General features: G+C 36.2%; 1 protein-coding gene across 1 annotated transcript in view; it reads right to left on the bottom strand.

The window, feature by feature from the left end:
• Window positions 1-1,553: 1,553 nt before the first annotated feature.
• The window catches only part of MYOCD (myocardin), a 58,986-nt gene continuing 48,439 nt past the window's right edge, over window positions 1,554-12,100 (bottom strand). Inside the window, exons 7-10 of the mRNA XM_043963711.1 lie at window positions 10,351-11,292; window positions 3,910-4,038; window positions 2,786-2,843; window positions 1,554-2,113 (exon numbers count right to left, since the gene is read on the bottom strand). Coding sequence (XP_043819646.1) covers window positions 1,554-2,113; window positions 2,786-2,843; window positions 3,910-4,038; window positions 10,351-11,292 — 1,689 coding nt within the window. The remainder of the gene's footprint in view (window positions 2,114-2,785; window positions 2,844-3,909; window positions 4,039-10,350; window positions 11,293-12,100) is intronic.

Below are 12,100 nucleotides of genomic sequence, written 5' to 3'. Positions count from 1 at the left end.
CTATACTCTATTACATAAACATCTTTTTTCTTTTACCTATATTTACCATTTGCAAGATAGCAACCAGTTTTCCAAAGTGGATCTTTATAAAAAATAAGATTAGTGAATGGCTTTTTAGAAAACAAATGGCAGTATAATGAACACAAGACTTTTTTTTTCCTCAAAGAAGTTCTTGTTACAGTGAATTATCTGGAGAAGCCATTGTCCTATGGATCTAAATGTATTATTTCCCAGTAGCATTGTCAGAACATTTTGTTACTGTCTGACTTTATAATTATGCTTTTTCACTCAAGTAAGGTTTGGCAATAAAAAAAATGGAGGAGGTACAAAAAAAAAAGATTAGGAGAATAGTAAAGGGAGATGGACAAGTTTCAGGGAAATTGAGGAGGTAAACTATGAATTAGGGTGGATCACCCAATGCTAAGAATGAACTTTGAACTTCATGAATAATAGAGACCCATGTTAATCAGAAAACCACATAGTAACTTACAGAATTTTACCCTTATAAAGTATGACATTAAATAGTTTCCTACTCCTGACTGAAATAATAGTCCTTCTTCAGCTTTTTCTAACTGCTGTTCTGCTAATACCCTCTGAAGTTTAATGTCATCTCTAAAGCCTTGACTAACACCACCTTTCTTAGCCTGGTCTTCCCTCTGATTGAAGGTCTGGAGGGCAGAGTATCAAACTTCTCCCAATGCTTTCCTTTATAGAGGGCAGAAACTGGACTTTTCAACCCACTCCACTATGCATACACTGTTCTTTTTCTCAAGAACAGTGGTAGTTGCTTGACTATGGCTTGAAGATGAAGAAGGTGCCTAACAGAACCCCCAGGGTTGACCTGGTTCCATTGGATGTGTCAGCAATTGTTGAGGACCAAAAAAGGAATATGCTTCTGATTGAAACCACTTCCTGGAAAACCATTATTATTGAAAGCTGCTGAGCTGACCTAGCTTCCCTAGAATTCCTTAAACAGGACTTTGTCCTTTTCCATTGATGGCTCAAAAGCTGTCCAAGGATATCCCTAAGGAAACTTGGCATTTCCCCCCAGATTAATGCATAGGTAGGATCATCCCTGGAAAATGAGTAAGTAGCCTATAATATGAAGATATTCCATTTCCCTCAGTTTGAACTGGGTTTATATGATTCTTTGTTTTTAAGCAAATATCTTTTCCCTTCTATATTATGTGCTGAGTTGTCCAGTTATGAGAACAGGTTTCATTTTAAGATGAGACACAACCCAAACAATGCCTGAGAAAAATCCTGTTTTTTTTTTAAATCCATGTTTTTAGAGGCACTGAAAGACATTCTTGGCACCTATAGTCTAAAAAAGCCAACTATGAAAGTTATAGTTTGAATCATTCTCAGTAATAAACAGTTGGTAAACATTGTATAATAAAGAGTCCCTTTTCTTCTCATTGGCTGGAGCTAATGCCTATATTGCTTCTTTTTTACTTTATCTCTTCTATTAATAATAAAGGCATTTGTGAGTGGGTATTTTCATCCTCCTTTAATGCATTCCTGGTCATACATAGTATTGTATATCTGGCATTTTACCACTGTTGTAAGTGAAGGTCCATGGTGCTATTCAAACTGAGATCAGTAATATCCAAGAAATCACTGTTGAAGATGCTTGGGCCTGTGGCAGTGAGAGAACTAAAGTCTGTTGTAGAACTTGGTGGGGTAAGGTCTAACCATTCCATGGTCTCCCAAGGAGATTCTGTTAAGCTCATCTGCAAACCTGTTCCATCTATGGAAGAAGGTGAAAGTTGAGGTTGTATAGGGGAGAGAGGAGCTGGCAAAATCTCATGAGAACCTAAAAGTTCATCTGTTGCTTTGTCAGAGAATCTATCCATCATCCCTTCAAACTGAGATTCCTCAATTCCAATTTTCAGAAGTGTGATATCACTGACTTTGCCCAAGGGACTGTGAGAATTCAATAAGACTTCAAAGTGATTGTCATTATTAGTTGTGCAGTGATCAAAAGAGAGCTGGGTTGCTGAAGAAGTATGCTCAAATGGACCAGAGGATTTGTGAAGACTTTGAGAAGATCCAGTTATCTTTTGTACTTTTTGAAAACATGAGTGATCTTCTTTGGCATTTGCTGGCATTTCTGTTAAAACACAAATGTAATGTTAGACTATTCAAATTAAGGATAGATATTATGTAAATGTCTGGACTGGATAAATTAATTGAATTGTCATTTAACAGAAAAGAAAATCAAGGAAAAGACTTATCCAATTTGTTTGCTAGTGGTAATACAGTTTTTGTATCTGACCAGGTGAAATGACTCTTATAGTATAAAAATTGTTATATGGATTTAATTCTGTATAGGTGAGCCAAAACCTTAAAACTTTTCTCTTTTCTATTTGTTGTGAACCAGAAAGGAAAAGGAATTTTGGCACTAGAAAATTTGAGCCATACTAGAAGACATTCAGGGAAAAAATAGGAAAAGAGGGAACAAACTAAAAGATAAAAAGAGTTCACTCTTTTTATGTATTTGTGACAATAAAATAACTACAGGAAGGAGAGAGTGAAGAACTGGCTACCAGAGTGTCAAAATATTGCAGTTTTGTTCTCTTTTTTTCCTGTTGGACAGTGAGCATGGATTGGGAACCCAAGGGTAATGCACACTTTAAAAATAATGTTCAGTGCCATTAATACATGACTATGTTATTTTAGCTCTTGTTCTAACTATCTAACCACCAGTCAATGTATCTCAAATGGTAAACTGTTTGGTGCTACTTTCTAGAGTATGAGAATTCAGCATGCAAGGGCTTCATACCTCCACTTTCAATGAGGACATCAAGGAGTTCATCCATCTGTTGACTTTGAGTCATTTGCTACAATTAAAACCAAAGGAAAACAGAGAAGTTAGAAAGTCATGTAACCTGTTTACCAGTGTCAATCATCAGCTTTAACAGGGGAAAAATTAAATCAACAGTTAAATTAAAGAAGTAGCTTTAATGATTACAGGGAAAGTTAGGTCAGAGTTCATTTTAAAGAGAAACAAAATTGATGAAGAAACAGAATAGACAGTCTCCTTTCTTTTTAGAGGTTTCTAATTTTGGCATGTTATATATTTAATAAGTAGGGAAACTGTTTTTTTCTCCCCTCACTCCATAGTAACACTAACTTCTTTCTGTTAAACTGTTTTCATGAGTTACAAATATTCTACTAGTATCAGTTTGAATTGAAAATTATTTTTATTTGCATCTCAGCTTAAAACTTTGCATTCATCTTAAAATCTGGTAGAGATTTACTTTAAATGTAGTAAATACATCTGAATAGAGTTGGGATCTAGTTGGGCCCCAGTTCTCCTGCTAGTTTTGAGGGTTTATGTTTTATCTTTCTATTGAAAGTCAACTTTTTCTGGTTTTTCTGTTCCTCTAAAAAAATGAAACTCATTGTTCCAGAAAGAAAGGGACATGTAGAATATTACAGTATATTAAAGCCTATGGACTTATTATCAGAAAAATGTTTTCAAATAATTGAAGGAAATAATAATTACAATAATAATAGCTAGCATTTATATAGTGCTGTAAGGCTTACAAAGAATTTTACAAATATTATCTCATTTCATCCTTAAAACAGCCCTGGAAGTTAGGTGCTATTATTATCCTTATTTTATAGTTGAGAATACTGAGGTAGACAAAGGTTAAGTGATCATCCAGGTTCACCCAGCTGACCTGGGATTTGAACTCAAGTCTTCCTGATACTAGGTCTAGCACTCACTGTACAACCTAGTTGAATTTAATGTTAAATTTTGGCTAGAGATCAGTGAAAATGAGGAATTTTTCCCACTCAGGTTCATGGGCTTCTAAAATTTCTCCATGTACTTCTTGGGGATCTGTGGATCCCAGTTTAGAAACCTTTATTCTAGAAAGAAAGAAAAAATCATGCAGTTACCTGCTTTACTGCATCCTCATAAGTGGGAGGCTGTGTTATCTCTGAAAGTCCTGAACTTGATTTTGAAAAAGTTGGGGATGGAATAGAAAGTTTTGGCCCTGCCTGACAAGAAGATTGTAAAACAGCCATCTGTATGAGGGAAATACAGGGAAAGGTGATCAATGTATAGCACATCTCTTTTTGAAAGGCCGGTTCTAATGTTGGTGGTCTAGATTAAAACAAAAATGAGTAAAACACAGAGCCTTGTTGTATGGAACGGAGTCAAGCTCCTAGCCAAGATGTTTCCCAATTTATCAGTGTGAACAGCATAGTCTCCGTTGTAATTGTGGGGGCCTATTCCTGCTATAGAATTGCCTTGCCTGATTTTCTTCCCTCTAGGAGGAATGCCTTTTCTCTGACAGCAGAGGAGGAAAGGAAAATAATGAGGTTAAACATAAAGTCCCCAAATACCAAGAAAATATCAAGAGGATTTATTTTCTGCAACTTTCCATAAAAAATGTATATATTCCCAAAGAGCATTATAGAATATTATGGGGGTACATCACTTACATTTTGATTCCTTAAATTCAGTTTTATTTGATTCATAAGGTGTATCTTATAGGCTTGACTGGACATTTCTATTTCTTTTCTATGGTCCTACAATGGCTGCTGGGGTTGTGCTCCCTATTTTAAGGTATTTATATCCATTAACCTGTTACCAACCACTTCTCACTTGCAGCATGGAGCTCTTTTTGTTCAAAGCCTTTCACTCAAGGGATTCTCACTAGTTGGGATACAATTTACTGGCTAGCCTACTTTGCTCTCTTTTGCAGAGGAGATATTTTCAGACTATGTTCTTGATGCCCTGCTACCTTTTTAGTGAGGCTTACCTTCAAAAATGGCTTCTAATTTTAGCTTCTAGTATGCACGTACATAAACCCTCTACCAGGAGACCAAGCAGCTTAATTTTTTATTGTTTCCCAATCATGTCATACATAGTCCTGCTGCTATGGTAATAGTGCTATTAATAGAAACTGGAGTCAGAAGTAACTTGTTTGTGGATAGGTGCTGAGTTCAGTTTTGGGGCATTGTGAATAATAATTGTCTTTCTTGGACTTCTGTGCAACCCCAGAAGGGGGCAGCTAGATGCTTCAGTGGATAGAGTGCTGGATTTGGAGTCAGGGAGATCTGAGTTAAATTCTGGCCTCAGACCTTTACTAGCTGTGTGACTCTGGGCAAATCACTTTACCTCTGTTTGCCTTAATCCACTGGAGAAGGAAATGGCAAACAGCTCCAGTATCATTTTCAAGAAAATCCCATGGACAGCATGGTCCATGGAGTCACAAATAGTCAGACATGACTGAACAATAATAACAAGCAATCCCAGGAAGAGGATCAGTGGATTAAAAGGAGACCTTTCCATTCGACTACCAGATTCCTATGACATCTTCAAATTCCTATTACTCTGAGTCCAAAATAGAGACATTTATTAATAAAATATTTCTTTCTTCCCCTGGATTCAGTCATTTGTTCTAATGACCAGAGGAAAAAGATTGGGCAGGAGAGAGATTCAAGTGATACCCATAAAATATATTCCTAGTAGCTTACCTTGTGTTTTGTATCAGGGCTTTTGGATGAAGCTTTGCCTCTGGTAACCTGGCCATTATCTGGTTGGGTACCAAGGAAGGGAGTTCGGAGGTTGGATGACTCAGAACAGAAGCTTGAAGTACTACCATCTTGTGTTCCTGAGCTCTATAGAAAGGAGGAAGAGGTAAAGATGACATATGTTCAGATACGGCCTCTTAGGATCATGGATATAGAACTGGAAAGGAGCTTAGGGGATATTTAGTTCCACCCTTTTATTTGGCTTTCCTTTTTTACACAGGATCAGAGGCCAAATTCAAACCCAGCTTCTTGAGTCTAGTCAGTCTAGTAATTCCTTGAATGCTATGCAGTTAATTTTCCTAAAGCAACTTTATAATACATCTTACCCTCTGACAAAAAACTATCAATACTTCCTAACTTCTGAATAGGGTACTATAATAATAATCTCCATTTCTCATTGCTCAGTACTAGCTCTCCTCAACACCATCTCAATTCAATTCAACTCAATAAGTTTTTGAGTGTCTCTTCTGCACCAAGTACCGGGAATATGGACAAAATCCAGAAATAGTCTCTTCCCTCAAGGGGTTTACATTCTCCTGGAGGGAAGCGATATGTATAGAAATAAATGCATACAAAATTTATTCACAGTAAATAAAAAGTAATTAGAAGTGGAGTTATCACCTGTGGAGATAAGGGAGCATTGTATTTACCCTTGTCTCACATGCAGAGGTGGCTCTTCTCCTTTACAAGGCTAACTTCTCTCATGCACAAGGGATCCCATTCTATCCCCAGCAACTGTCCCCACCATCCCAGCTCTCTCACGTATCTTCAAGCTTTACTTGGTCATTGGCTGCTTCCCCAGTGCCTGTAAACATACCCAGGTCTCTTCCATCTCTAGAACTACCCCTGAGTGAAAAGGAATAAACTACTTTCCAAAGAATTAATTTTACTTTTCTAATTATTCCAGTTATTAGTCAGGTTTTTTTTCTTCCTGTAATTTACTTCTCTACTTTTTTTCCTACTTTTGGTCTTAATCCTGCCATCTGGAGTCACACATTCCTGTATCTTTGTATGATGTAATCTTAAAGCCTTTTGCCATTGTGGTTGCCCTCATTTGGACAGTCTTAGATTATCAATGTTCCTCTACAGCATCCAGAATTGAACATGAGACTCTCCATGTGGATGGAACAAAGTGAAATACAGTGCTTTACTTTGAAAGAAGTTCTCAAATCGGGCAAGGAGGAAGCTAGGTAGCACAGTGGATGGAGTGTTGGGTTTGTTATCAGGAAGATCTGAGTTTGAATTTGGCTTCAAATGCTTATTAGCTGTGTGCTTCTGGGCAAGTCACTCAACTTCTGTCTGCTTTGCTTTCCTCAACCATAAATTGGGACTAATAATAGCACCTCTTTCCCAGGATTTGTGTAAGTATTAAATAAGATATTATTTGTAAAGTGCTTAGTTGAGTGGTTGGCACATAATAAATGCTTAATAAATGGTCCTTCTCCTCTCTGTCTCCTACCACTGTTAAATGCAATTTAATATCACATTAGCTATTTTGACTGCCAAGTCACAGCGTTGACTCATATTAAGATTCCAGTCCCCTAAAACTCTCAGAAAATTTCCTGGTAAACAGTTACCTCTCCATTCTTCCCCTATCTTGTACTTACAAAGTTTCTTTTTTGAAATTAATTTATCCTTATTAAATTTCATCTTAGCCCATCATTCTAACCTGTCAATTAATGATCAGTTACTAATAATTTAATATTAATTTTGCATCCTGAATAATTCATTAAAATATTGGTTATCCTTCCCAAATTTGTATTATTTTCATATATGGTAACCATCCCATCTATGCTATCATTAAAGTATAACAAAGGGGGAGAGTAATTTAATTAACAACATTATCAAAGAGTACAATGTGAAAGTTTGGGGACATTCTACCAGAGAATTCCCTACAAAAATAACTTCAATCCAATCCTCTGGTCCGGTCATGCAAGTAATTCTGAATCAATCTGTCTAGTTGTACCATCATCTAGCTCACATCATTCCATTTGTCCATGAATATAGCTTTGCTGAAATCTAGGTAAACTATAGATACAGTATTATTCTCATTTACTCATCTAATAATACCACGGCAAGAAATGAAATTAGTATTGCATAGCAAAGCAAAGTGCAATTGAGTAAATAGCATTATAAAATACAGGTAAAATTACTCCCATACTCTACTACATACTTACATGTAACCCTATAGATTATCACACCAACAGTAAGAGGACACACTCATGGAGATAAGTAGAGGATAAATAGATTAATAGAGGATACATGTACCAGAAGAATCTAAGTAGCAAGGACAACTCAAGTAGCTTTGGCAGTGTCTCTACTACTTCAATAATTTTCATTCTCCAGTGTTGCTGCTACTGCTACTCTACCTCCCCTGCTCCAATACTATAGCTTTTCTCTTGTGATATCAGGTCTTTACTGAGCTGTGGTCTTCTTATTTGTTCTCTCTGCCATGCTATTGGTCTCTACTGATTTTTCATTTGAGGTTCTCTTTTCTGACAAAAATTGGCTTCTCTCCCTCTGTGGGAAGGGAGTTTATTCAACATATTTATTCAGCATTCTCATATCCCTAGAACTATTGCCTAAGTCATTCTTAATGAAGCCATGTTGGCTTTTTGTAGTCATTACTTCCTTTTCTGGACTTCAATAATAATCCCTTTAGTAAATGTTTCAAGGATTTTACCAGAAACCAAATTTAAGTTCAATGAGCAAACTTTGTGGGCTCTACTCACTACCCCCACCCTTAAAGCAGGACATTATTTGTCTTTATTTGGCTTTATTTACATCAGTCTTAAAAAGATCACTGACAGGGGCTTAGAAAACACTTCTGCCAATGTTTTTGATACCCTGAAATGTAGTTGCTTGGACATGGTGAACTAACTTATCAGCCACAGCTTGGGCTCCTCCTATCTTCTTCCTTATCTCATTCTTTGAATTCCTAGTAGCCATTTCACTCATTTGGATCTCAACCATTTGATATACTCACTCTCTTCTCTGAAACACAAGAGCATGCTGTAACTCTTTTATCATTTGTACTTTTATTATCCCTACTCCTAGGCTGTAAAGTCCTTGAAGGAAGGGACAATATTTCATTTATCTTTTAATTACTCATAGTATCTAGCATGCATGAAGTAGTTTTTCTCCTGAAAAATAATCTTTGGAATAGTTTCATACTATTACAATGAACAACTACATAGTGTTGGTTGAAAACCTTATCAATGTTACTGTGATGGAATGTTCAAGGACATGGGGAAACCACTAAAACAAAATGACCATACAGAAATAAGACAAGTTGTATTTTAAACAAAGAGACATTTTGATATATAAGTAAGATCTAAATAAAAGTCCTTCAAAAGTCACCTTGGGAGATTATACATTTATTTTAATAATGCTGATATTGTTCCATTTATTTTTTTGGAATTGCCTTGGAATTTTTTGTGAATTGCCTTGAAATCCTGGGTACATTCTTTTGAATATTTTCAGGGAGGCTAAATCTACAGTTTTGATTTTAAGAACTAACTAAAAATCCCCAAGTGATTGGTTTGGTTAGTTCCTAAAATAAAATCCATCTTCAAAAAGTAAATATGTACCCTCAGTGAAAATATTCAAAAGAATATGCATAGGATCTCAAGGCAATTTCCAAAGAAGAGTTCCAACAAGCTATCATAACAACAGTAATACTGATTTTCATTTATTTTATAATTACAACAAGTTTTCTATATGATATTTGTTTAGACACTAATAACCATAGTCCTATGAGGTAGTAGGTAGTACAGATATGTGAAGGGATTGAAATGCCAAATATAAGAGTAAATAGTTTACCTGAGAGGAAATGGCAAACCACTAGAGCTTCTTGGGCAAGGGAGTGACATGATAAGACTTGTGCTGTAGCAATATCCATTGGCAATTGTAAGGAGGATGATTTAGAGCAGTGAGAGATTAGAGTCTGAGCTTTTGCAATAGTTCAGACAAGAGCACATGGGTCTGAACCTAGTTGGTGGCTATGTCATTAACAAAGAAAGGGACATATATTTTGTTTTACTGAAGTGATCATATAGCTAATTCAAGGCAGAACAGAACCATAATCTAGTTTCTTGGTACTTAACTCAATCTTTTTATATTTTGAAAGCTATCTTCAAATATTTGAGGGACTGTCAGAGAAAAATATGTTGTTGCTCCATAGAGTAGAGCTGGCACCAAAGAGGCAGTGTAGTTAAATTGTTAGAGAACTAGACTTAGAAACAGGAATTCAAATCTTGGCTCAGCCACATACTATCTGTGTGATCCTGGAAAAGTCACTTTAACTCTGTGAACCTCTATTTCCTTATTTTTTTAATTTACGTAATAATAGCACCTACCTAACAGGGTTGTGAGGATCAAATGAGATAACATTTAAAGTATTTCATAAAATTAAGGCATTACATAAATGCTAGCTAGTGTTATTATTATTACATGTTCCTTTGTATCCTAGCCTAGAATTAGAAAATATCTCAATTTATATGTTATATTTCTCCACTAGATTGTATACTCCCACTGAGAAGGAACTGTGGATGTCTTATTTAGCTTTGTACCTTCCTAAGAACCTAGCTTAGTAACTAGCAAGTAGTTGATACTTAATAAATCCTTGAAAAATTGAATTAACTCCCTCCTAAGGAAGCCCAGCTAAACATAAAACTTTTTTATGAAGGTCTGTAGGGCCAGCATTTTTCAAAGCTATTCTGTAAACTGAAATTATAACCTCTAGCTCTTTAGCAGTTCATTATTAATGAATTTTATATATCTCCAGAAATTCCTTACCTGAATTGAACACATTTGGCTGTGGGTTTGTGAGAGGCCAGTATGCCTCTCTCCTTGGGAGCTAGAAGATGAAGAGAGGAGGTAATGGTTGTTAGGTGATGGGGGCCGGCTGATACACTGTGGACTTTTTACAGCTCCAAGTGGGGAATGTTGGGGAGAATTCTGAGGGCTAAGAAATGTAGAAGTAAGTACTTTGGTCTGTCCTATAGACTCTACACAATGACTGTTTAGAGGGGGAAGGAGCTGGGCAGGTTCACAAGTACTTAGTTGTTTTTCTGAACAACTAGTTTGTATTTTCACAGATGTTTGTTTCGATGGAAAAGGACAACTGCATCCAGTATCTTCCTTCTTGATGGGAACACCAAAGAAATGTGTCTGTGACTGTTTCTTCTCTGGACAATTATTCCTCTTCTGCTTCTGAAGTTGCATCCTAAGTTCTTCCACTTGTCTTTGCTCTTGCTGTAGCTTCATGGTAAGTTCATTAATCACCTTTTGCTTCTCTACTAACATCTTGTCCTTCTCAGAATCAACCCCATCTAAATCAGACTGGATGCATCCCCCATTGAGGCTGCTCATTAGGCTCTCCTCTGCACAAATGTGGACAGGAGAGGGCTGCAGAACAAATGATGGTGAAGTATCATTAAATGTGTCTGGTAGAGAGCCAGTGACTGAGACATCAGAGGAAGCTGGGGAAATGGGTGGTGTGGAGCTGGTGCTGCCAAAGTGATAGAACCCATTGGGTAGGACACTAGTAGATGAAGACTGATAACTGGCTAGAGTATTTGCTGGGTTGACAGGAAAAGTGATAGTAGTTATGTCACTAAAGTTTGCCACTGTATTCCCAGGACAGTCCTGGAAGGGTCGAAGACGATTCATGAGAGCTGTTTTGGTGCCTGATACAGGTAGACCCCTTATTCGAAGCTGTTGTCTCAATTCAGAGACCTAAAAGAACAAAGGAATTATGAGAGTTTAAATTGTTTTTTTTTCATTATACTCATTAAAAATCTGTTATTAATAGTGTGAAAATGTAACTACATTATTAACTAGGAAAACTCATTATATAATAAAAATTGGCATGTGTTGAATTGAGTTTTCCCCTATTCATTTTGATATATGTTAATATATGTGAGTTTGTATAGGGGCAAATGGTGTTGTATATGTAACAGGATTAAAAAGATGAACCCTACTTATAACTTCATTACAGGAGTCAACCAACCTTTTTATAGATTGTAAGCCTATCCTTTTTCTTGTTCTCATGTTTAATCTTATTATTCTGAGTTCTAGAGGTTTTCTTAGATATTTCCTCATTGATTGCTAAAGTGTCACACCTCTCTTATTAATCATTATGTCTCTAAGGCCTTACTCCAATTCATCAAATACTATTTAATTACCTGGAGAAACCTCCTTTCCCGATAATAGTTGTTTATTTATTTTTCTCACAGGAAAGAGAGGAAACTAGTCCATGGGAAATAGGGGGTCAGGTAAGGTGACTGCAAAAAAACCCTATTACTTTAAAAATATTAATATTAATGCAAGTCTCTTGGAAGTATTTCTTCCTTTTTTACATATATTTGTATCCCCTACACTGAGCACTATGTTTTAAATGCAAGAGGTTTTAAAGAAATTTTGTTTTTGATTAGTTATTCCAATTGGAAATGAATTCGGAAAATTGGGATGGTTCAGGGGAGATAATGCGATTTTCAGTAATTGAAAGACAAAGTGACTGCCATTGAAAGGAAGAAATCAGGCT

Source organism: Dromiciops gliroides, chromosome 4, assembly GCF_019393635.1.
Source record: "Dromiciops gliroides isolate mDroGli1 chromosome 4, mDroGli1.pri, whole genome shotgun sequence".
NCBI lineage: Eukaryota > Metazoa > Chordata > Mammalia > Microbiotheria > Microbiotheriidae > Dromiciops > Dromiciops gliroides.
Note: the sequence above shows the minus strand (reverse complement) of the source record. Positions and strands in the feature narration are given on the sequence as shown.